Raw genomic sequence first — 27125 nt, 5'->3', positions numbered from 1 at the left:
TGGTCTATTTAGGATGGGAACTGCATATGATTTTTTTATGATTAGTAAACTGTATGGAATTATGAATAAATGATAACAAATTAGGATATAATATTTATTTTCACATGATCTCAGTATAAAAATCCTATTAACTTTTAAGGCTACTTTACAGTCCTAAAAAGCTATATATGTAGCTAATTGTTTGCTATAATTATTAATTTCTTGCTATTAAATATGTCTTAAATTCATCTCAGTTTGATTCCCACTATCACTCTTAATCATTTCTTACCTACTTAGCCTCCTAAGATTTCTCTCCAGTTGTAGTCTCGTTCACTTACAATCTATTCCCCACAGTGTAAATCTGACTGTGTTGCCCAGCCTAAATTTATTAAGGACATTTTTCCATGATCTGGCCCTTGCCCACCTCTCCAGCCTCATCTTTTACTTCCCTCTTTGTATCTTGTGTTCCAGTTAAATCAGATCATCTTCAATACCTTTTCCTATCTCTCTGCAGTGGTGCATACCATTTCTTCTAGATGAAATCTGGAATTCACATCACACTTATTCAGGTGTGAAAACAGTTCAGTTGCTCTTTCTGGGCAGCCTTCCCCAATTCATAAATAAAATTGTTCATTCTTTTGTGGTATTACATTTTGCACTGACATCTTTATATTGGTATTTCAGTTGTTTTACTTTTTTGGACTCTCAGGAGTCTTGATTCCCAGAGATTATTTACCTCTAAATTATCTACCAAGTTTCTGTCATAATCACAAGTGCCCAACTCAACCATTTGTGCCTGGTATACTGGCTTTCACAAAGGTAGTATTCAACAAAGAGCTCTACTAGGCACAGGGAGACAATGTATGTGCTTTGGAATCTGAAAGACTCTAGCTATAATCCTAATTTAATATTTAATAACCATATTCATGAACTGTGCAAGTTACTTAACCACTTTGAAACTCAGTTTCCTTGTCTGATAATGTAAACCTTGAGAAGGGTATTGAAGATTTAGATGTATAATATATAAAGCACCTAATGCATAGTGGACACTTGGCATTTGTTCCCCTAAAGGGAAGACATAAAGAAATACAATACATAAACTTACTCTTCAATACTTTTTTAAGGCTGATTGTTCTAATAACTTATTTATAGCTTTACAAATATTTATATACATTTGAAGAAACATGCTATTGCTAGGTTGTATCTAGTTTATAAAAGCGGAGCCCTCGTTTGGAAGAATGTCTTTGGAAGTCGAAAATAATAGACTTAGAAATTCTCGTGTGTTTCCCTCAGAACCTAGTTCTGTGACCTTGTGAGTCATTTAAGTTATGTTAGAGCGATAATTCTTACAACAGTACATACATCAAAAGGCAATATTCTGTGTTTTTCAACATTGTCTAATATTTAATGGTTCTCTAACTTGCCTAATCCTAGGAATAACCAGGAATGCATATGACATACAGATTCTAGGTCCTCACCTCACACTTAATGAATCAATCTTTAGGGTTAGTGATCTGTATTTTTAACAACTTAGGTATTTCTAGGATCAAGTTTTAGAAACACTGTTATTGAATTCAGTATAGGATATTCTTGGTTAAATGTAATATACTGTCAAAATGTCAAGTTGCTAATGGTTTAGGGCAGTGGTTCTCAACCTTCTGGCCTTTAAATACAGTTCCTCATGTTGTGACCCAACCATAAAATTATTTTTGTTGCTACTTCGTAACTGTAATGTTGCTACTATTATGAATCGTAATGTAAATATCTGATATGCAGGATGGTCTTAGGCGACCTCTGTGAAAGGGTCGTTCGACTGCCAAAGGGGTCGCGACCCACAGGTTGAGAACCACTGGTTTAGGGTTTTATAAACTTGAGTTTATATTTTTTGCTTATGTGGGATGGGGTTTGTTTCCTTTTCAGTAAGCAAATAGTTTCTACAAGTTTATTATTTAACTAGAGGCCCGGTGCACAAAAATTTGTGCACTTGCGGGGCGGGGGTGTCCCCCAGCCCGGCCTGTGCCCTCTCACAGTCTGGGACCCCTCAGGAGATAACAACCTGCTGGCTTAGGCCTGCTCCCAGGTGGCAGAGGGCAGGCCCAATCCCTAGGTGCAGCCCCTGGTCAGGCTCAGAGCAGGGCCGATTGGGGAGTTGGGGCGCCGCCCCGTCATGCACAGAGCAGGGCGGATCGGGAGGTTGCAATGCCACCCTCAGTCACGCTCAGGATAGACTGATTGGGGGGTTGGGGCACCGCCCCCTGTTACACTCAAGGGGGTCAATGGGGAGGTTGCGGTGCCACCCCCTGTCACGCACAGAGCAGGGCCGATCAGGGGGTTGAGGCGCTGCCCCCTGTCACTCACAGAGCAGGGTCCATCGGGGGTTGGGGCGCTGCCCCCTGTCACGCACAGAGCAGGGCCCATCAGGGGGTTGAGTAGCTCCCCGCTGTCACTCACAGAGTAGGGCCGATAGGGGAGCTGGGACACCGCCCCCTGTTACACACAGAGCAGGGCGGATCAGGGGGTTGGGGCGCTGCACCCTGTCACACTCAGGGCAGGGCCAATGGGGAGGTTATGGCTCTACCCTGTCACACACAGAGCAAGGCCCGTGGAGGGGGATTGGGGCGCCACCCTCTATTACCCACAGAATAGGGCCGATCAGGGGGTTGGGGCGCCACCACTGTCACACTCAGGGCAGGGCCGATGGAGAGGTTATGGTTCTACCCTGTCACACACAGAGCAGGGCCGATCAGGGGGTTGGTGCGCTGTACCCTGTCACACACAGAGCTGCAGGGCAATCGGGGGATTGGGGAGCTCCCCCCCTATCAGGCAAAGAGCAGGGCTGATCAGGAGGTTTGGGCGCTACCCCCTGTCACGCTGATCCCGGTGCTGGGAGGCCTCGCTGCTCCGCTGATCCCGGTGCCGGGAGGCATATTACCCTTTTACTATATAGAATAGAGGCCTGGTGCATGGGTGGGGGCTGGCTGATTTGCCCTGAAGGGTGTCCTGGATCAGGGTGGGGGTCCCCACTGGGGTGCCTGGCCAGGCTGGCTGAGGGGCTGAGGGCTGTTTTCCCACTGGCAGTTGACTAAAAGCTCCCAACCGCTCCTTGTTTTCTTTTTTTTTTTTTTTATTCTGGGCCAGCTTTAGCTCTGAGGCCTCGCTGCTGAAAACATAGATACAATGTTGCGGTCCCGGGCTGACTGAAAGCCGTTTTGTTTAGCTTCTTATTTGCAACATAGTAATAGTTGCTTAGAGTTGCAGTTGAGAGTCCGGCAAGTGAGGCGGGCAATGTTGGAGTCTGCAGTTCCTGGAGGAAGCAAGCCTCCCTGCTCGCTTCAGTGCATGGCTGCCGGCCGCCATCTTGGCTGACAGTTAATTTGCATAAGGATACGCTGATTAGCCAATGGGAAGGGTAGCGGTCGTACGCCAATTACCATGTTTCTCTTTTATTAGTGTAGATTGTTAAAATAAAAAAATAATAAAGACTATCTGAAGACAAACACAAAAATAATTATGTAAAAACTATAAACCTAATCTGTCCTTACAACAGCACTTCCAATAAATATTTCCAGATATATTCTACCACTATCTATTATAGCACATAGTGCTAAATTTTCTGAATGATATTATAGTAAACTTTTTTCCCGTAGCATTATATTGATATCATCTATTTTTTTTAATTGAGATGTAATTGATATAAGACATTATATTAGTTTCAGGTGTATAATATAATGATTCAATATTTGTATGCATTGCAAAATGATCACCACAAATCTAATTAACATCTGTCACCACACAGGTATACAATTTTATTTCTTAGATAAGAACTTTTAAGATCTACTCTTTTAGCAACTTTCAAATATGCAGTACAATATTATGAATTAAATCCCCATGACTTATTTATTTTATAACTGGAAATTTGTACCTTTGACTCCCTCACTCATTTGGCCCATCCCCAGCCCTCTCCTCTGGCAACCAGCAATCTGTTCTATCTATGAGGGTTTTTTGTTCCACATATAAGGGAGATCATACGGTATTTGCCTTTTCTGTCTGTCTGAGTTTGCTTAGCATACTGCCCTCAAGCTTTATCCATATTGTTGCAAATGGCAAGATTTTATTATTATGGCTAAATAATATTCCATTGTGTCTCTATATCATCTCTTTATCCATTCAACCATAGGTGAACACTTAAGTTGTTTTCATATCTTGGCTATCATAAAGTATGCTGTAGTGAACATGCAAGTGCAGATATCTTTTCAAGGCAGTGGTTTTGGTTTTTTTGGTTATATACCCAGAAGCGAAGTTGCTGGATGATCTGGTAGTTCTGTTTTTAGTTTTTGGGGGAACCTCCATACTGTTTTCCATAGTGGCTGCACTAATTTACATTCCCACCAACCGTGCACAAGTGTTCCCTTTTCTCCACATCCTCACCAATACTTGTTATTTCTTGTCTTTTTGATAATAGCTATTCTAACAGCTGTGAGGTAATATATCATGATTTTTATTTGTACTTACCTAAGATTAGTGATGTTGAGCATCTTTTCATGTGTATATTGGCCATTTTTATATCTTCTTTGGAAAAATTTATATTCAGATCTTCAGCCCATTTTTAAATTGGATTGTTTGGGGTTTTTTTTGAGATTGAGTTGCATGAGTTTTTAAAATATATTTTGGATATTAAAACCAGTTATATGATTTGCAAGTATTTTTTCTCATTCTGTAATTTGCCTTTTCATTTTATTGGTTTGCTTTGCTGTGCAGAAGCTTTTTGGTTTAATGTAATCCCACTTGCTTATTTTTGGCTTTTGTTGCCTTTGGTTTTGGTGTTAATTCCAAAAACTTATCTCCAAGACTGATGTCAATGAGCTTATCATCTAATTCATTTGAGTTAATTTTTTGTGTAGTTTGTAAGATAATCAGTTTCATTCTTTTGGATGTGGTGTCCAATTTTCCCAACACCATTTATTGTAGAGAATGTCCTTTCACTATTGTATATTATTGGCTCCTTTATTGTAAATTAACTCACCATGTATAACTAGTTTTATTTCTGGGCTCTCTGTTCTGTCTCAATAATTATGTGTCTGTTTTTATGCCAATACCACACTGCTTCAATTACTAGCTTTGTAATATAGTTTGAAATCAGGAAGTATGATGCAAAAGGTTTGTCATTTTTGTTTAGCTTTTTAAAGAACCGGCTCTTAGCCCTGGCTGGTTTGGCTCAGTAGATAGAGTGTGGGCCTGTGGACTGAAGGGTTCCAGGTTCTATTCTGGTCAAGAGCACATGCCTGGGTTGCAGGCTCAATCCCCAGTAGGTGGCGTGCAGGAGGCAACTGATCAATGATTCTCTCTCATCATTGATGTTTCTGTCTCTCTCTCCCTCTCCCTTCCTCTCTGAAATCAATAAAAATAAAAAAGAACCAGCTTTTAGCCGACTGGCATGGCTCAGTGTTGAGCATCAACTTATGAATCAGGAGGTCACGGTTGGATTCCCAGTCATGGCACATGCCTGGGTTGTGGGCTGGATCCCCAGTAGGGAGTGTGCAGGAGGCAGCTGATCAATGATTCTCTCTCATCATTGATGTTTCTCTTTCTCCCTTTCTCTTCCTCTCTGAAATCAATAAAAATATATGTATATGCTTAAAAAGAACATCCCTAAAGAACCAGCTCTTGGTTTTAACCATTAGTCTCACCTATTAATAGAAAGCATTTCCACTCAAAGCCAGTATCTTTATGATGCTTACTTTATGAATATCAAAACTAAGAAGAAGCCCTGACCGGTTTGGTTCAGTGGATAGAGCGTCAGCCTGCGGACTAAAGGGTCCCAGGTTCGATTCCTGTCAAGGGCATGTACCTTGGTTTGGGGCACATCCCCAGTAGGAGATGTGCAGGAGGCAGCTGATCGGTGTTTCTTTCTCATCGATGATTCTAGCTCTCTATCCCTCTCCCTTCCTCTCTGTAAAAAATCAATAAAATATATTTTTTTTAAAAACTAAGAAGAATTTGGAAAGATAGGCAATTTATTCGTGGAAGTTCTCTATAATTTATTTATCAGATTATTTTCAATCCTCACCCAAGGACATTGCTTAGAGAGAGGGAGAGAATAAGAGAGAGAGAAAGGGAGAGAGAAATATTGATGTGAGAGATAAACATCAATTGGTTGCCTTCCATAAGTGCCAGGACTGGGGATTGAATTCACAACCCAGGTATGTGCCCTGACCAGGAATCAAACCAACAGCGTTTCAATGCACAGGATGATGCTTAATTAGCTGAGCCATTCTGGACAGGCTATTATCAGATAGTTTTAAATCATTCTCTACAAACTGACCCAGTGCCCTTTACAGTCCTCTCTAGCCCCCCTGCAACCACCCACCTCCTCTCCTCATTATCGTTTTATTAAAATACCCACAACAATATTAAAAACATGATATGTTGTTATCACTGCTTAATGGTTTACATAGGAGCTACATATAAAAATGGATGGTGACTCAAATATATATTGCCTAGGACTTTCATTTAGTACACAGTGGTTTTCACAGCTGCAGAGTATTAGCATAGGGTGGTTAGTTTAAACATCCAAACATATAGATTAAATTTTTGATATTTGTTAAAAGGAGGCCTACATTAAGGTTTTGATTTGTTTGGGTATTTATAATATGCTAGGCACTTTGCTAAACCCTTTACATCTATTTTCTTAATTTCATCCTCACAACAGTTCTGGAAGAAGTATTACTGTTATACCCATTTTACAAATAAGGTTAAGTGTGTTGCCCAGGTTCTGTCAGCATTTTAAGTGGTGGTACTATGTTTTAAAGCCAGGGTCCTGGCCAGTGGGGCTCAGTTGCTTGGAGTGTCTTCCTGTGGACCATAAGGTCTCAGGTTTGATTCCCAGTCAGGGCACATACCTAGGTTGCAGGTGGATCCCTGGTCGAGTCGAGTATGGGAAGCAACCAATTGATTTACCTCTCACACCCATGTTTCTCCATCTCTCTTTCTGTCTCTTTCTCTCTCTCTCTCTCTCTCCTGTATTCCTTCTCTAAAATAAATTTTTTAAAAAGAAAATATTTTCAAATAATAAAGCCAGGAAGTAAGATTCCAGATTCTGAGCTCTTATTCACAATGTAGTTTACTGCCTCACCAGCCAGACCATATAGACCCATTACACAAGAATGGGAGATAATCTGGCCAGTGTTGCTCAGTGGGTGAGCATCGACTTATTAACCAGAAGGTCACGGTTTGATTCAAGTTCGGGGCACATGCCTGGGTTGTGGGCTTGATCCCCAGTCGGGGGTGTGCAGGAGGCAACCAATTAATGATTCTATCATCATTGATGTTTCTATCTCTCCCTCTTCCTTCCCCTCTGAAGTCAATAAAAATATGTATTAAGAAAAGAATGGAGTGTCAAACCAACAGCCTTTCAATGCAAAGGATGTCTCAAGACACAGTTTAAACATTTTAGACTTAAAATTTTTCTTTTTGCTGTAAAATTTAAAATGTCATTTAAACATGAAATGCTTGTCATATTTTTAAAATATATGTATTTTATTATCTCTTTCAACATTGAATTTTATATTTCATTGTAATTTTAAAGCCTGTTTTGTAAAATGTTGTAGTATGGCTTATAATAAATGTTCTTATCTGCTAGTAAGTAAAAAGTAATACAAAATTTAAAATAAGGTAAAACTTTTAAAATTACTATAATGTTATAATTTCTATTGTTATATTACTGACATTTTTAAAAGGGTAGAAGGCAAGATAGATTTAGAGGGGAGATATGTATCTCTATCATATTACCTAAATCATTCAAATAAATATTTTTGTTATTTTATTTTGTAGGGATTACAACATCCAACGTAAGCATAATTGGTCAACGTATGAACTATGGGTTTGAATGTGGTGATTTTGAAGATGTTAGGTCACATGACATTTCCTCTAGTGTTTTAAAAATACAAAATAAGGAACACCCAAGACATAAGCATACAAAAGGTTAGTAAATTTCATAGCAAGTTAATTTTTAAGACTGATTGTCTCTAAATCAGAATCCTCCCTAAGCTTGCCATTGGAGAAACATTGAAATTTCTCAGTTTTGAAATTTTTTCTCTTATCCTTCTGCTAATATGTTGTTGCTTAAATAATTTTACTAAGTAGGAGAACACATAATTCATGTATTGGCTTATGGGCTTGCCTGAGGAGCCAGTGCAGAGAAGCAACTGCCCAGTAGGTTAAAAGTAGGGAATCCCTACTGACACTGCCTCCCCACCCCAGAACACACACACACACACTTTTTTTAATAAGACATTTTACCACTAAAATGGGTGGAGAAATCATGTGAGTAAATGACTCTCAGATGCCTACGTAGGTTGTAACAATGGAGTAAAACTATGGAAACTGGAATATAATTTTCATGTGGTAGAACCTGGGAAGGCTTCTTTATTATCACTAACAATTTATATTCTTTGTTTGTTTGTTTTAGTAGCAAGTAGCATCTCTGTGAGTGCTCTTTCCATTTTTTCAGAGATCTTATTACAGCTGCATTTTAAAAATTTCCCTTAGGTTAAGGAGTAGTGATTTTTTTAAATCCTCACCTCATGATATGTTTATTGACTTTAGAGAGAGGAAGGGGGAGGAAGAAAAAAGAGAGAGAGACATCAATATGAGAAAGAAACATCGATCAGTTGCCTTCCATATATATGCCCACCAATCAAATCCACAACCTAGGTTTGGGACCGCACCAAGAATCGAATGGGCAACCAAATTTCATTGCACGGGATGACACTCCAACCAACTGAGCCACACGGCCAGGGCAAGGAGTAAGTGATTTTTTAAGGGCATAAATATTTAAATAGAATAATTAGAAGTAACCTGTATTTAAGCATTGTAATCATCTGGTAAGTGTAAGGAGCTGTCATTTTTTATGTATAGCAACTAGGGTTGTAATAAGGTCAATTTTTCTTATTTCTGAGATCTTAAGTCATATGTGTGCAGGCATTCCAGGACATGTATAATTTTGCAGTAAATAACTCAAATTGAGTAAGAGAGAAATTGATTAGAAACTTTTCTTTTTTGTGTACATTTCTTATAATTTAATCCATAATGTAATTCTATATCTTTTCTTTGTCAAGGAGATCAGTTGTTCATTGTTTCTATAAAAGAGAATGACAGGAGTCTGGCAGGTGTTGCTCAGTGGTTGAATGTTGACCTATGAACCAAAAGGGCATGGTTCCATTCCCCATCAGTTTACAGGCTCGATCCCTATAGGGGGCATGCAGAAGGCAGCCAATCAATGATTCTCTTTCATCACTGATGTTTCTATCTTTTTCTCCCTCCCCTTCTTCTCTCTAAAAATCAATAAAAACATATTTAAAGAAGAGAATGACAGAGTTGTTTCATGTTTTCTTGCATATTTTATTTTTCATGTAAAGAAAATCAAATACAAAATATACTTTTCTTTCCAAAGACAATCCTTACCCTAACATATAATTTTTAAATTTTCTTTTTCATAACTTTTTTTATTTTTTATTGATTTCAGAGAGGAAAGGACATGGAGAGAGAAATAGAAACATCAATGATGAGAGAGAATCATTAATCAGCTGCCTCCTGCACACCCCACATTGAGGATCAAGCCCGCAACCCGGGCATGTGCCCTGACCGGGAATGGAACTGTGACCTCCTGATTCATAGGTCGCTCAACCACTAAGCCATACTGGCCGTGCTTTGTAATTGTTTTGAAATAATTGCTGAATATATTCATTCACTGCTAATGGTATTCTTTTTTATTCAGCAAAATCATAAAAATATGTATATCTTTTGACCAGCAGCTAATTCTCCAGAAAATTACTTCACACTCATACTTTCAATTTTTTTTTAATGTCTTTATTGATTTTTAGAGAGGAAGGGAGAGAGATAAAAACATCAATGAGAGTGAAACATCCATCTGCTCCCTCCTGCATGCCTCCCACTGGGCATCAGGCCACAACCCAGACCCAACCAGGAATCTAATGGGCGACCTCTTGGTTCGTGGGTCGACGCTCAATCACTGAACCATACTGGTTGGACTCAGGCTTCTAATTCTAAACCAAATATGCACTAGATCTGGTCAACAAGAATATACATGTTCAAAACCAAACTTACTTTTCTTTCCAGACCTGTTCCTCTACCTTTGTTATCCATTTCTGTTAGCAGCATCAGCATGTCCCAGTTATGGAGACTTAAAACTTTAGAGTCATCTTCTCCTTACTCTTCAAGTTCAGTCAGTGACCAACCCATCCTACAAGTACTTCTCAGTTTAATTTGGGCCTTCATTACCACACCCTGGGATCTAATAAAACGTCTTGCCTCTTATTTTCAGAGAATGTAAGAAAGAGAGAAAGACACAGAAACATCAATGGGTTGCCTCCCATATGTGCCCCGACCAGTGATCAAACCCGAAACCCAAGTATGTGCCCTCACTGGGAATCAAACCTGCGACCTTTCCTTGTACTGAATTACCGTCCAATCAAGGGAGCCACAGTGGCCAGGGCTTATTACAGAGAGAATCATTAATCAGCACACCCCATTTTTGCATTAATTCTTACTATTATCCTTCTTTCATGCCCTGTGCTCTAGCATTTTTAATAGTAGTTTTTCTTAGTATGTATAGTCTTCCTACATTCTTTTTCCCAATCTTAATATGTCCAGATCATGTCTACTTTTAGAATACTGGTTTAAAAGCTGTTTCTTTAGAAAGCTTTCTCTACTCTCCTGCTACTTTCCCTACTCTACTAGCCTGAAGCAGGACAAAATACTTAAAAGTAAAGACACTATTATCTTTATATCTCTCTTAGTCTTATGCTTTGTATATAAAGGTGTTCAGCCCTGGCGGGGTGCCTCAGCTGGTTGGAGTATTGTCCCAAACACCAAAAGTTTGTGGGTTAGATTCCCGGTCAGGGTTCATACCTAGATTTTGGGTTCGATCCCTGGTGGGGCATGTAGGAGAGGCAACCCATCAATGTCTGTCTGTCTGTCTGTCTCTCTCTCTCTCTCTCTCTAAAAAATAAAAAAAAAATCCTCAGGTGAAGAGTAAATGAATGAATGAGTGAAGGTCCTGAGTGCCACATGTTAAAGGAATGAAGTGGTGATGAGCCAACCAAAATTAATAGTGTAGCCTTGGGCGTAATCACTCAAAAATTGCATTCTCAAATAATCTGGTTAAAGTAAATACTGAGTGCAGTGGTGCAGGGAATGAAAAGACTTCCCAAAGAAGTATGCCAATGAGTTGTATATGTGAGTGAATTCATATTGCAGGAAACTTCAGACTTTTGTACAATAAGATCTCAGAATTTTGTCTTTTTTCTATTCCTCTCCTCTGCTGGTTGTCCTTTTGAACCTGTTTAATAACATAATAACAACGTAGAGCCCCAATGAATAACTTGAGAAAGTTATTAATGATGAATGCTTGAAGTGTTAGCAAACTAGATTCCATGCATTAATATTTTTCTCTAGTTGAATGAATTGGATAGAAGTAGCAAAAAGAGATTGTATAAGGATAGTTTATATGTAAAGTGTCTTTTAAGAACATTCTTTCCTTATATTTCCCAAGTGAGATTTGAGCAATATTTCTTTCAATACATCTTTGTTTAGAAGAAAATATAGTGTAAAAAGTAAAAGTAACATTAAAAATGATTAGTTATGTCAGCCTCTCTCATAACAAAAATTAAATTACTTATAGATAACTTGTTCTTTATCTATTTCCTGTGATTTATCTAATTATTCAGCCAACTCTTGATAGTTTATATATAGATTTTATGTTTGTGGGCTATTGAGTAAATTGTTTCATTTACTGACATTTGCTTCTCTTTGTTACTGAACATCTTTGGGGGCTGTCAGATGTTTCTGTTAGTTGGCATGTGCTGAAACGATGCACATTAATTTTAACTATTCCAAACTATAGTTAAAGAAAAATATGAAATATGATAAACTACATGGGTTTCTTTCTTTAATCTTTGTCATGTTTGCACATAAGCAAAACAAGTCATTATCTTTAGCAAGTTAGCAAAGTAATCTATCTGCTTAATTTTTTTTTCTCTCACATTTTATTTATTAACTATTTTTATCAGTTTCACTTATATATAATTTTTTTCTGCCTTTTTTCTTGTTCATACAAAGGTATGTGTATACATAAACAGGTTTTTCAATTATTTTTCTCTTATTGTTGTTCTGCTCTCTTCTTTTTTTACTTTAAATAATTTTTTATTTCTCATGGTTGACTTACAATATTATATTAGTTTCAGGTGTACAGCCCAGTGAATAGACATTATATAACTTAAAATGATCACCCTGATAAATCTAGTACCCATCTGACACCATACACAGTTATTACGATATTATTGACTATATTCCCTATGCTGTACTTTACATCCCCATGACTATTCTATAACTATCAATTTGGACTTCATAATCCCTTCACCTTTTTCACCCATCCCTGCAATCCCTTTCTCTTCGATTTGGCAACTATCAAAATGTTCTTGGTGTCTACGAGTCTCTTTCTGTTTTGCTTGTTCATTTATTTTATTTTTTAGATTCCACATATAAGTGAAATCATATGGCACTGTATTCCTCTGTCAGACTTATTTCACTCAGTACAATACCTTCTAGGTTCATCCATGTTGTAGATGGCAAGATTTCATTCTTTTTTATGGCTGAGTCACATTTCCTTGTATATATGTACCACTTGTTCTTTATCCACTCATCTGTTGATGAACACTTAGGTTGCTTCCATATCTTGGCCATTATAAATAACATCTGGATATATGTCTCTTCACTGAGCCACACTGGCTGGGCATGTGATTATTTTCTTGTGTATCTTTCCCACTAACACTGGCATGTATAAACTTCTTAAGGTGCCTAGTCTATATTAGGTATTCAAATTATAAATATTTATTGAATTAATGAGCATGTGTGAATATATAAATTCTAAATTCTTTGTATATAATAAATTTTTAAAAGACCATATTATGATATCCCAAAATACTATGTATTTTTTAATGTGGGTGTTTTTTTTTTCTTTAGGATTTACAGGGTCATCAACAAATTTACAACATATTACCAGTTCTGACTTCACATCCACAAATACCTTATCAGAAGATTCAGTAGTAGTTGTTGGAAAAGGTATTTCAAATCTATTTAGTTTTTTAATTGTACTTCATGTTCTTCACTCACAAGCAAAGTATCTGAATAAAGAAGAGAGTTTGGTTCAGGTGGTGAATAGAACTTCCTTTTTGAAAAGTTATTAAATTGAAAGAATTAGAAGTGAATACTTCACATTTCTAGTGAAACTACAGTAACTCATGTCAGTAATTTTCAGAGCGATGTTTTATGTACATAACAACTACAGTTTCGAAACATCTAAGGCACTTTTAGGATAGCTAAGACAGTTTTACCATAGTTTAAATTCAAATGGTAGTCCTTATTTATGAATTTAGGGATCAATACAAATTAATATAAATTTATTACCACTTATATAGTGTCTAACCAAATTAGAGTTAACACCTGTTATATCTTAGGGGGATTAGGAGACCTTTATAGTACATATTTGCAAATATCCTTTAAAAGTAGATAGAGTATTTCCAGCTTTATTGATACTTAATTGACAAAATTGTAAGATATTTAAAGTGTAAAACATGATCTGACATCCATATACATTGAGAAAGGATTCCCTATCAAGTTACTTAGCACATCCCAACTAGACTCTGTTTTAATTGAAAAACTAGAATGTGATGATAGGCACTGAGGATATACATCTTATTTTTGGTAAAAAGAATGAAATGTCTGAAAAGCTTTCCTGACTTCTTTACCTGATAGAGTCTTATTAAGTCATTATAAGGCCCTCCTCAGATTGACTCCAACCTACTCTTACAAACTTATTTTCTCTTAGTTTTCTACTTGCCTTGTACCAAACCAAACTAATTTATTCACTCCACATTCATGCTTTATACTTGTTCAACTCTGCTTACAAGCATACTTACCTTCATAGGATATCCTTCCCTCCCTCTGGTCTCCAAATCCATTGTGTCTTCCAATCCCAGCTCAAATCCTTGCTTCTTTTTTATTTTTTAAAAATATATATTCTTTTATTTTTTTATTTTAAATATTTTTTAATTGATTTCAGAGAGAACAGGGATGGAGAGGGAGAGGGAGAGTGAGAGGGGGAGAGAGAGAAAGAGAGAGAGAGAGAGAAAGAAAGAAAGAGAAAGAAACATCAATGATGAGAGTCATTGACCAGTTGCCTCCTTCATGCCCTTACTGGGGATCGAGCCCACAACCCAGGCATGTGCCCTGACCAGGAATCGAAATCCTCCTGTTTCATGGGTAGACGCTCAATCACTGAGCCATGCAAGCCAGGCAAATCCTTTCTTCTTGAAACTATGTTTAACACCCAACTCACAACAGCCTTTCCTTCCTGTGAATTCAGCACTTACATGATCTCATTTGATATTATGTCTTATAATACTCTTATTAGTGCATTTGCTTTTAGACTTTACTAGAGGCATGTTGGCGGCCCGGTGCACTGATTAGGCCCAATCCCCACAGGCCAGGCTGAGGGACCCCACTGGTGCACAAATGCATGAACCAGGCCTCTAATCTGTATATATAAAAGCCTAAGCAACCGTCCGACTGTTCGGCCGGTAGCTATGATGCACACTGACCACCAGGGGGAAGACGCTCAACACGCAGGCATAGAAACATGGAACAGACTGATGAATCTCAGAGGGAAGGCGGAAGCGGGGAAGGCAGGAAGAGATTAACCAAAGATCTTATATGCATACTAGAGGCCCAGTGCACGGATTCATGTACTGGTGGGGTCTCTCGGCCTGCCCTGCGGGGATCGGGCCGAAACCAGCAGTCCAACATCCCCCGAGGGGTCCTATATTGCAAGAGGGCGCAGGCCAGGCCAAGGGACTCCACTGGTGCACAAATCCATGCACCGGTCCTCTATATTATTAAAGGCCAGTGGCCATAATACCATAATGACCAAAGGACTGGTCACCAGGAGGTTCATGGAGCACCCCTTGGGCCCCCCTCACGGGGCTCCGGCAGCGTCAGCGGAGTGTCACAGGGCGCTGGCAGTGTCCCCAGAGCGTCATGGGGCTCCAGCAGTGTTTGCGGTGCATCACGAGGCACCAGAAGCGTCCCTGGAGCATCGCAGGGTGCCGGCAGGGTTTGTGGAGAGTCTCGGGGCACCGGTAGCATCCACGGAGTGTGCGAGGCGTCTGGGGGCAGTGGACATGGCCCTGATGGCAGGCTAGGCCTAGGGGACCTTACACGCGCACGATTTAATCGTGTGCTGGGACTCTAGTCTACTTATATAAAAACTATGGGTGGTGTTCATCACGACCACAACCGCAGCGACCAAGCGGAAGGAAGTCAGTCCTGCAGGGGTTGTCTTGGCAATGGCTGCGCCCTCCCCCGAGCTGTTTTCAGGAGCTGTTTCCTGTAAGGGCAGGGTTTGAGGTAGGAACCAGCCCTGGGAGCGTAGAGGCATATATCTTTCTAAAGTGTGCCGTACCAGCACAGCCAGGGGTGAACCTGAGTGGGGGCTGCTGAAAGGCTTAGAAAAGACAGACAGGAGAATGAAAGCCGGGTCTTGGTGGGACGCTGCTTCTCTGAGAGACAGCGACCACGCCCACAGCCATGCCTTTATTTTATAACAGATGCTTCGAGGCAAAGTAAGGGCGTGACCAAGATGTTTACAACATTCTCCTGGGTTTCAATCCTACTCAGCTACATGCACCTGAACTCTATCAAGCCTACATCACTCAGGCACATGGGACCACGTGTTCGGACCATAGGTTCAAGCTTACAACTACAGCTGTTGGCTATAATTGTGCTGGGAGGGCCCTGCCCTCAAAGCTGGGACTTGCACGTGGCAATGAGAGGACTGTGCCCTCTCATCAGTCCAAGGCTTGAGCCTGTCCAAAATACTGTAGTGGCTCCCCACAACGAAGTTTTAATTCTGTTTCTTTGTTACTGATGTTGTGGCCCCATCCCATAACAAACAAACAATTTCTGGAGGATGAGGCCCAGGAATCAGGATTTTAAAAAGATTCCCAGGTGATTCTAATGCGCAGCCAAGGTTGAGAACCACTGCTATAGATAATATTAAAAATATATCTAAACATGCAATTCTTTGTCCAAATGAGCATGTTCAAAAATTAAATGAAGAAAATTTGGATATACTCGATGGAGATTTTCACACATATTTGAGTGATGATTCCATTGATTCCACAGATGATGCTGAAAAGGAAAATTTTCCCATCGAATTTCTTAATAGTATTAACTCCTTCGGGAATGCCGTGTCATAAATTAAAATTGAAAGTGGGTGCAATTATCATGCTATTGAGAAATCTCAATAGTAAATGGGGCCTTTGTAATGGTACCAGATTTATTATCAAAAGATTATGACCTAACATTATTGAAGCTGAAGTAGTAACAGGATCTGCAGAGGGAGAGGCTGTTCTGATTCCAAGAATTAATTTGTCCCCATCTGACACTGGCCTCCCATTTAAATTGATTCGATGACAGTTTCCCGTGATGCCAGCATTTGTGATGACTTGATAAATCACAAGGACAAACTCTAGACAAAGTAGGCATATTCCTACCTGAACCCATTTTTGCACATGGTCAGTTATATGTTGCTTTCTCTCGAGTTTGAAGAGCATGTGATGTTACAGTTAAAGTTCTAAGTACTTCATCACAAGGGAAATTAGTCAAGCACTCTGAAAGTGTTTTCACTCTTAATGTGGTGTACAGGGAGATATTAGAATAAGTTGAATCACTTTATCAGTCATTGTTTGCATCACTGTTGTTTTTATATCATGTTTTTGTTGTTTTCATATCATGTTTTTGTCGTTTTTATATCATGCCTCTGTTGTTATATCCTTTTGTTACTGTTTGTTTATTAATAAATTTATATATTATTTTCATATACATTTTACTAATTTCCTTTCATCTCTCACACTTCTATTATAGAGAAAGGGCAAATAGCAATATTAAAATATCTCTGCTAACTAATTCCCTTTTTAAAAATATACATACATTTTATTGATTTTTTACAGAGAGGAAGGGAGAGGGATAGAGAGTTAGAAACATCGATGAGAGAGAAACATCGATCAGCTGCCTCCTGCACACTCCCCACTGGGGATGTGCCCGCAACCAAGGTACATGCCCTTGACCAGAATCAAAGCCGGTACCCTTGAGTCCACAGGCCGATGCTCTATCCACTGAGCCAAACCGGTTAGGGCAATTAATTCCCTTTTAATGTGCAGGAATTTCGTGCACCGGGCTACTAGTATATATATAAATGGCTAATATGCTACGTGTCCAACCATCCGACCAGTCGCGCACTGACCACCAGGGGGCAGACACTCATCGCAGGAGCTGCCGAGCTGCAGTGACTTGGCAGTAGCAGTTCTCGGGTGACGCACCCCGAAACCAGAGAGGAGGGAGCCTGATTCCTCGCAGGGCCACACAATTCCATCTTTGGCCATGAGTTCTGTTGTTACTGGGGCACTGTCGGCCCCGAATCTGAATTTACTGCACACTTGAGTTTGCATTCCACACCCTGTACAACAGCAACTTTGCAGAATACCCTCTCGCACTCCAGGACCCCTCGGGATGTCGGAGAGCGGGTTTCAGCCCGATCCCCGCAGGCCAGGCTGAGGATCCCCGCCTGCCAGACAGACCCCACTCATGCTGCAGACGCCTTGTGAGCCACGGTGCCACCCCAGGTGCAGTCGGCCAAGGAGGGACCACAGGAGGTTGGCTCCAGGGCGTGTCCAGCCCGTCTCACCCAGTCCTGCCCCAGCGACCTCCTTCTAATTAATTTCCTTTCAATGTGCACGAATCCGTGCACTGGGCCTCTAGTATGCATATAAGATCTTTGGTTAATCTCTTACCACCCTTCCCCACCCCCCCCTTCCCTCTTAGATTAATCAACCTGTTCCATGTTTCCATGCCTGTGTGTTGAGCATCTGCCCCCCAGTGGTCAGTGCACATCATAGCTACCGGTTGAATGTTCATTTAGGCTTTTATATATAGAGATGATTATTTAACATGTTTTTCTTATTAACTATATTGTTTATTTCTTGAAAGCCAAAGCCTTATCTTAAACTTTATTATTCAGAGTGACACATAGATACTTAAGGCAATCTATTGTTGGTTGATTTCAGGTGTATTTGGAAGTCCAAATTCAGCACCAGCAACCTGTAGCCAATCAGTGGTATCTTCTGTGGAAAATGGGTATAAATTTTCAGTTAAACAAAGCATTGAACCACCATCAGGGATTTATGGAAGAGCAGTCCAACAAAGTATTCCATCATATCTTGATGTTGAGAATGAAAAAGATGTAAGGTTATTTGCTTAATTATTAGAGTAACTTTAAGCAAATCACACATTATTGTTTTGTATATGTCTCATTTGGGTTGGTGAAAGTGTTCCAGTTAAAAATTTTTTAATTGCAATGTAATTGAAAATTCTGATGCTTAATTTTTTAAATAATAAATTATTATTTTTTCCACCAAATATGTTCATGTTCTGGTATATAGCATCTAGTGTATTTTATACTTTATGTTACTTTATGTATGTACATGTGTATGTGTACAGACTAATATCCTCAGGCACAAATTTTGTTGGATATTAGCTCTATGTAATTCTATTCTATTTTAGAATTCCTGAAGTAAGAACTAAGAAATGTATGATTTATATTATATATAGACATTTAATGCCTATATACAGTTGTCTGAGATTAAGATAGTTATTTTAAATGTCAAAGTCCCTGAATACTTTCAGATATTTCAACTTTTTAATGCAGATCAAACTTTCTGTGTCAAAATCTACCTTTGGCAAGATGAAACAAAAGAGAAAAGAGGAAAAGGAACTTTTTGACATTAAAGATTGTGAAAAGAAGAAACATAATCCCTGGGAGGAAATGAAACATACAGGAACTGAAAAAATGATATCAGAAAGTAAGTGGAATTTAGCTTTTGGTGTGCTTTTTTAACAATAATATTCTGGAGCTAGTGTAATGAGGTTTTACTTAGGGTTATATATGGCTAATAGTGGAATATGTTGAACTATAATGCTGAAATTTATAAAACCCAGTAGCTATTATAAATATTAATTATTACTCATAAGCAGGAGGTGACTGATTGTTTGTTTTTCTCTTTTCTAGACTTAAATATTTTTGGAGATGAGGTGGGAATATCAAAAAATGAGAGTTCCTCTTTAGAAAACATTACCTTTAACCCTCCATTGAAAGGAGGGGCCAGTTTAAAAAGGTCACCATCTCTAGTGTTTTCAGATTCAGGTAAGTCACTTGTTTAAATGTAAAGAGTAATGTCACCATGCTTGTTGAGCTTAAAAGACCACATCTGGTTCAGCTCATTGGTGATGGAGAGAACACTAAACTAGTAGGAGTCATTAGACAGACCTGGCTTTTTAAGTATCAGTTCTGCCTTTTAATTAGCTTTGTGACCAGAAAACAGGCCTCATTTTCTGTCTTTATAAATATCTACATTATCTCAAAGATCCAGATTATCTCAAAGATTTCTTCCATGCTCCCTGCAAATATTCCTGTTTTGTTGAATAGAGTTTTTCCATTTTACAGGTAAGATAACGGAGCTTTTGAAGCTGGTTTATATTAGGGCATGATTTTTTAAAATTATATTTATCATTTATTCAGCCTCTCATTGAGTATTTACAAGGTTCCATACCTGGCCAAATGTAGGCTCTATGTTTCCTGTATTGTTTTTATTTTATTTTATTTTATTTTATTTTATTTTATTTTATTGATTTCAGAGAAAGGAAGGGAGAGGGAAAGAGGGATAGAAATATCAATGATGAGAGAGAATCACCGATCGGCTGCCCCCTGCATGTCCACTACTGGGGATTGAGCCCACAACCCTGCATGTGCCCTGACCAGAAATCAAACCGTGATCTCCTGGTTCATGGATCCACACTCAACCACTGAGCTACACCTGCCGGGCTCCTGTATTGTTTTTAAAAATATTAAAAAGGTCTTAGGTATAGTAGCAACTTGGTAAAATCAGAGGTTGAACTGAAATATTGTGAGAACTATAACAAACATTAAGGATTATTGCTTATTAGCTAGGTTTATTATTAATTACTTCTAAGGAATAAACTGTGTGAACTATAATAAACATTCTTTAATTTATGTTGGGTCTAAAGTCAAGGTATCAACAAAAAAAACAAGTATGAAAAAATAAATATTTAGCCCTAGCCAATTTGGCTCAGTGGATAGAGCGTCGGCCTGCGGACTGAAGGGTCCCGGGTTCGATTCCGGTCAAGGGCATGTACCTTGGTTGCCGGCACATCCCCAGTTGGGGGTGTGCAGGAGGCAGCTGATCGATGTTTCTCTCTCGTCGATGTTTCTAACTCTCTGGCCCTCTCCCTTCCTCTCTGTGAAAAATCAATAAAATATATTTAAAAAAATAATAATAAAATAAATAAATAAATAAATAAATAAATATTTAACCTTCTCAAAGATAAATATAAAAAAATATTTGAGTTAGATGAATGTCTGAGGTTTTTCCTAGCTTGTAATTCTTTTATAATGCAAGAAGTTGTGAAAACTTAAAAAATTCTGTATCCTCAAATTCAGAATGATGATTACCAAAAGAGGGGAGGAGGGTGAAATAGGCGAGAAGAGTCAAAAGATACAAACTTCCAGTTATAAAATAAATAAGAACTGGTTAAGTGTAGACAGGCTATTGGGAGAAAAGCCCACAAAACGTCTTACCCACACTAGTAGTTAACAGCACCAAATAGTACAAAATAGCAGTAAGTCATAATTATGTTTTTTTAATATGTCTTTATTGATTTTAGAGAGAGGAAGGGAGAGGGGTAGAGAGATAGAAGCATCTATAGAGAGAAACATTGATTAGCTGCCTCCTGCGTGCCCCCTACTGGGATTGAGCCCACAACTCAGGCATGTGCCCTGACTAGGAATCAAACCAGTGACCTCTTGGTTCATGGGTTGAAGCTCAACTCAAATCATAAATTTTTAAGTATTCATTCTTATTAGAGACATCACCTAATCCCGTTATTTTGCCTATAATGGAGGCTTCACAGATTGTGTTTCTAGGAAGTATAAGGAGAGTGCATCCTTGAAGTCACCCTGGTATTATTTGAGCAGAAGAATATGCTTACAAGATAAATACAAAAGGTGAAAGTAAACTTTTATTTATTTTTTGTTAATCCTCATCTGAGAATATTTTTTCCATTGATTTTTAGAGAGAGTGGAAGGCAGGAAGGGAGAAGAGGAGGAGGAGAGAGAGAGAAATATCCATGTGAGAGAGACACATCGATTGGTTGCCACCTGCAGGCACCCTGACCAGGGCCAGGTATCAAATCTGCAACCCAGGAACCCATGTCTAACCACTTAGCACACTAGCCAGGGCTGAAAGCAAACTTTTAGGAACTATTTTAACAGTTCGACGTTGCCATGACACTTTTATTGTATTTTATAAGAGTATTAGTCTACAATATGGTGGAAGTTTAAAAAAAAATATTTAGTTTGAGCATTACTGCTTTAGATTTATATTCTATACAACTCCTGTTCAAGACTAAAATTTTGTTTAGTTTTCTTTCTTTTTTTTTCCACGTGAAAATGCTAAAGATACTGATGTAACTGCAAGGTTGAAAATTTGGTATTTATCTACATCTCTTTCATAATGAGTTATTCTCTCTCTAACTTAGGTGGAGTATAGAAAGGGAATCCTTAAAACTTTAGCATCAGTTTCTTCATAATCCTTTTTTTAAAAATATATATTTTATTGATTTTTTACAGAGAGGAAGGGAAAGGGACAGAGAGTTAGAAACATCGATGAGAGAGAAACATCGATCAGCTGCCTCCTGCACACCCCCTACTGGGGATGTGCCCGCAACCAAGGTACATGCCCTTGACCGGAATCGCACCTAGGACCTCTCAGTCCACAGGCCAATTCTCTATCCACTGAGCCAAACCGGTTACAGCTTCATAATCCTTTATAATAAAAGGGTAATATGCAAATCAACTGAACGGCAGAACGTCCAGTTGCTATGACGCGCACTGACCACCAGGGTGCAGACACTCAACACAGGAGCTGCCCCCAGCCCACAGGCCCCTATCGCTGGATGGGGCCTGCCTGCCAACCTCTCGGTCCCTTCCCCCTGGGGCAGGATCCAATTGCCTGATGAGAAACAGGGAACCGGGGTGGGCGGTGGCAGACGTGGGTGGCGCCAGGCCAAGGCCCCTGCCCCACTGGTAGCCCCACATACAGAGGGCAACCCGTGACAGGGGACGGAGCCAGCCAGCGGGCGGGAACAGCCAACCTCTCGGTCCCTGCCCCCTTCCCCCCCCCCCCCCCATCCCCGGCCAGCAGGCTCTGATCGCCCAATGGCAAACAGGGAACTGGGGGGGGGGGGGGGTGGCGATGGGCGGCGGGCACCAGGGCCAGCACGAATTTCGTGCGCTGGACCTCTAGTGTAGGAATAATATAACTATCAGATAGGGTTCCTGAATGAATGAAATTAGATAATGTAAATGAAGCACTTAGCACAATACTAGGCAAATTCTCAAATAATAGCTAGTATTTTGTATTTGTTATTTTTGGGGGGTTATGAAATTCCCAAGTTGGAGGTTTTTATTTATACATATCAGGCTTACATATGAAACCTAATAAGGTTATAATCTGAATCATACCAAAAAAAATTTTTTTTTAAATGAGGGTGCTTGCTTTGGCAGCACATGTACTAAAATTGGAATAATACAGAGAAGATTAGCCTGGCCCCTGTGCAAGTATAACACCCAAATTCATGAAGCATTCTATATTTTTATACAAAGTAATATTGAGTATAAATCAGGGGTGGGCAAACTTTCTGACTCGAGGGCCACAATGGGTTCTTAAACTGGACCGGAGGGCCGGAACAAAAGCATGGATGGAGTGTTTGTGTGAACTAATATAAATTCAAAGTAAACATCATTACATAAAAGGGTACGGTCTTTTTTTTTTTTTTTTTTAGTTTTATTCATTTCAAACGGGCCAGATCCGGCCCACGGGCCGTAGTTTGCCCACGGCTGAAACTGTAATTGAAAAAAAAAATTTAAGAAAAATAAAATGAGGACTATTCTTTTGAAAAATTTTATTTGTTTTAAATGTTTTTATTCATTTTTAGAGAGAGAGGAAGGAAGAGAGATAGAAAGATAGAAACATTGATGGGTGACAGAAGCATCATCGATTGGCCACATCCTGCACTCCCCCTTCCCCGCCACTGGGGATCAACCCCACAACACAGGCATGTGCCCTGATTGGAATGGAACCAATGACCTCCTGGCTCATGGATCAACGTTCAGCCACTGAGCCACACGGGCTAGGTTAAAATTTATTGATTTGAGAGAGAGAGAGAGAAATGGAGAGATTGGAGCCTGCCCCCGGGAGAAGGGACCGAGAGGTTGGCCAGCAGGCCCCATCCAGCGATTTGTTGTTCCACTTATTTATGCATTCATTGGTTGCTTCTTGTATGTGCCCTGACTGGAGATCAAACCTACAACCTTGCCCTGGCCGGTTTGGCTCAGTGGATAGAACATCGACCTGTGGACTGAAGGGTCCCGGGTTCAATTCCGGTCAAGGGCATGTACCTTGATTGTGGGAACATCCCCAGTAGGAGGTGTGCAGGAGGCAGCTGATTAATGTTTCTCTCTCATCGATGTTTCTAACTCTCTATCCTTCTCCCTTCCTCTCTGTAAAAAATCAATAAAATATATATTTTTTAAAAAAGTAAAGTTTTAAATAGCTTTGGTATGTGGATATTACAATTTTGTTGGAGACTAAACTAATAGCACTAGTTCCTATATGAAATATTCATAGAGTATTATCAGAATACCATTTGTATTCTGTGATGCTTGATTTAATTTTTTTTAATTTTTTAAAATCTTTATTGTTGAGATTATTACAGATGTTCCTCTTTTTTCTCCCCATTGCCCCCTTCCACCTGGTTCCCGCTCCACCCCAGGCCTTCGCCACCCAATTGTTTGTGTCCATTGGTGATGCATATATGCATATAAGATCTTTGTGTAATCTCTTCCCAACCCTTCGCTCTTCTTCCCTCTGAGAATCATCAGTCTGTTCCATTTCCATCCTACTGATTCTATTTTATTCACCAGTTTTTCTGTTAATTATATTTCTTATTTGTTTATTTTGATTTTTAGATTCAATTGTTAATAGGTATGTATTTATTGCCATCTTGTTGTTCATATTTTTATCTTTCTTCTTTTTCTTCTTCATGCTCTTCTTAAAGAATACCCTTCAGCATTTCATGTAATACTGGTTTGGTGATGATGAACTCCTTTAGCTTTTTCTTGTCTGTGAAGCTCTTTATCTGACCTTCAATTTTAAATGATAGTTTGCTGGGCAGAGTGATCTTGGTTGTAGGTCCTTGCTATTCATCACTTTGAATATTTCTTGCCACTCACTTCTGGCCTGCCAAGTTTTTGTTGAGTAATCAGCTGACAGTTATATGGGTACTCCCTTGTAGGTAACTAACTGCTTTTCTCTTGCTGCTTTTAAGGTTTTCTCTTTGTCTTTAGCCCTTGGCATTTTAATTATGATGTGTCTTGATGTGGGCCTCTTTGGGTTCTTCTTGTTTGGGATTCTCTGCGCTTCCTGGACTTGTAAGTTTATTTCTTTCACCAGGTAGGGGAAGTTTTCTGTCATTATTTCTTCAAATAGGTTTTCAGTATCTTGCTCTCTCTTTTCTCCTTCTGGTACCGCTATAATGTGAGTGTTGGTATGCTTGAAGTTGTCCCAGAGGCTCCTTACACTATCTTCATATTTTTGGATTCTATTTTCTTTTTGCTCTTCTGGTTGGGAGTTTTTGCTTCCTCATATTTTAAATCATTGATTCTCAGAATCCTTTAGTGTACTGTTGAATCCCTGTATGTTATTCTTTATTTCAGTCAGTGTATGCTTAATTTCTGACTGGTCCTTTTCCTTTTTTTTTTTTTTTGAGGTTTCTAGAAGATTCTTGAGTAATCTTATAACCATGGTTTTGAACTCTATATCCAGTAGTTTGCTTTCTTTCATTTGTGATAAGTTTCTTTGTCTCTGCATTTTGGCTGCTTCCCTGTGTTTGTTTCTGTGTATTGGGTAGAGTTGCTATGTCTCCTGGAGTTAGTAGAGTGCCCTGGTGTAGTAGGGGTTCTATAGGGCCCAGTGGCTCAGCCTCCCAGTCACCTGAGCTGGGAGATCTAGCCCTTTGTGGGCTGTGAGCACAGTCTTGTTGTAGTTGAGACTTGATTGCTGTTGGTGTCACTGGGAGAAATTGACTTCCAGGCCAATTGGCTGTGAGGACCAGGTGAAACTACAGTGGGAGAGCTGCTGTGCAGGAGAAACCCCTATGGGGCAAGACTTGCTTCAGTGAGGCTGTGCCTACCTGCTCACTGAGTCTGCCCCTTGACTGTGTTGCTTACGGATGTGTAGAGTTGTAACCTGGTATGGTCTGAAGGAGGTGCAAAGTCAGCCACTGCCTGGGGCCACCCAGGAGGAACTACAGATCTGCAGATTCCTCCTCTTTGTATCGGGTTTGGAAACGCCCAGATGTGGCCCAGCTATGAAGCAAGGCAGGCTGGTGCTGGTGTCAGGTCTTAGGCCTTTTATTGATAGGTTTGGGGCTCCCTGACCCAGCTGCAGCATGTCTGACAGATTTTAGCCTGAGCAAGGACAGGCCATTCATATGCAAAAGCTGCTGTACACAGCGTGGGTGTGGTTGTAAATTGGATGAGACAAGGTCTTAAGGAATCACTAGGGTGTAGCAAACAGGAATGGCTGCCAGCCAGCCCAGCATAGGAACAATGATCCCTTTGAGCACCTCCATCTGGGAGAAAGCTGTCCCTGAGTTCCTGCCCCAATGCCAAACAATCCAATTCCTTCTTGTATGTGTCTGTGTTCCCCAGAGCCTCACCCTGGTGCTGGAGCTCAGAGGAAGCGGGACCTTCTAAGTTCAGTTCATGGTGCCGGCCTTTTAAGAGGAACAGCTGGGTCTCCAGCAGCCTCTGTGTCACTGAGCCCCAATTCGTACTGGTTTTTACAGCCCATCGTTCTTAATGCCCATAGGAACTTCTTTTCCCAGCCTTAGGACTCTGGGCTGGGGGGCTGGTGTAGGACTGGGACCCCTCGCTCCTTACTGGCAACCTCCACAGTGACAATCTCCCTCCCAATTAAAAAGCAGCACACTTGGTGCAAAAGCCCATGGGTGCCAGACCAACCCGTTCTGCACATCCTACCAGCCTCAGTATGTTGTCTTCTTTACTTCTCTAGTTGTAGGACTTCCATTCAGCCAGCTTTCCAGCAGTTCTGGATGATGGTTGTTCTATTTTAGTTGTAATTTTGATGTGGTTGTGGGAGGCGGCGAGTACATGTGTTTACCTACGCCGCCATCTTCCTCGATCTCCAGTTGGTTCTTGATTTAATGTTTTTTCTTTTAGGTGAAGCGTCTCCTGGAGCCATTCCACAGTATAAAGAAAGGATGTCTTCTGTCACTCATAGTCCAGAAATTATGGATTCATCAGAACTACGGCCATTTTCTAAACCAGATATAGCGCTGATAGAAGCCTTGAAGCTTTTAGCTGATGAGGATTGGTAAGTTCACCATTATTTTCTTTTTAACAAGTGTTTTTTTTTTAAGATTTTTTAATTGATTTTTAGAAAGAGAGGAAGGGAGGGGTAGAGGGAGAGGGAGAGAGAAACATCACTGTGAGAATGGAACATCTCTCTGCTTCCTCCTGCGCACCCCCAACCAAGGATCTAGCCTGCAACCAAGGCATGTGCCCTGACCAGAAATTGAACCACAATCTGCAGGTCACAGCTCAAGGAGGGAGAAACCATCTCGATATCAGCAGAGATGGAGATGGAGCTGGAAGTTTGGGATGTCGATGGTAGATAGAGTATGCAGGGCAGAATGCCAGAGAGAATAGAGCTCCACAAAGAACTTCAGAGGCCATCAGAGGAATCTTCTCAAATTTTTATCTGAGAACTGGTCAGGGCATGTATGTAAGTAAATTACCTGACCCCAGAACAAGGGCCATTCAAAGAAGTATAGGTAATAATCCCTAGAGCATA

The 27125-nt window shown here is 39.9% G+C and overlaps 1 protein-coding gene and 1 non-coding gene across 3 annotated transcripts in view; both read left to right on the top strand.

Moving 5' to 3' along the window:
* Window positions 1-27125, top strand: part of TOGARAM1 (TOG array regulator of axonemal microtubules 1) — a 118023-nt gene that overhangs the window by 46432 nt on the left and 44466 nt on the right. For both annotated transcript variants that reach the window (XM_070431685.1, XM_070431695.1), the window contains exons 8-13: window positions 7810-7959; window positions 13021-13119; window positions 18180-18355; window positions 18821-18974; window positions 19181-19315; window positions 26492-26645. In XM_070431685.1, the coding sequence (XP_070287786.1) occupies window positions 7810-7959; window positions 13021-13119; window positions 18180-18355; window positions 18821-18974; window positions 19181-19315; window positions 26492-26645 (868 nt within the window). The remainder of the gene's footprint in view (window positions 1-7809; window positions 7960-13020; window positions 13120-18179; window positions 18356-18820; window positions 18975-19180; window positions 19316-26491; window positions 26646-27125) is intronic.
* On the top strand, window positions 22738-22844 carry LOC138999986 (U6 spliceosomal RNA). The gene has a single exon (XR_011469495.1). It is a non-coding gene; the product is annotated as a U6 spliceosomal RNA (small nuclear RNA).

Source organism: Myotis yumanensis, unplaced genomic scaffold, assembly GCF_028538775.1.
Source record: "Myotis yumanensis isolate MYYU_CA2020_CCGP unplaced genomic scaffold, mMyoYum1.0.hap1 SCAF_1, whole genome shotgun sequence".
In the NCBI taxonomy this organism is placed as follows: domain Eukaryota; kingdom Metazoa; phylum Chordata; class Mammalia; order Chiroptera; family Vespertilionidae; genus Myotis; species Myotis yumanensis.
The sequence above is the reverse complement of the archived record's forward strand: the minus strand, read 5'-3'. Positions and strand labels throughout refer to the sequence as shown.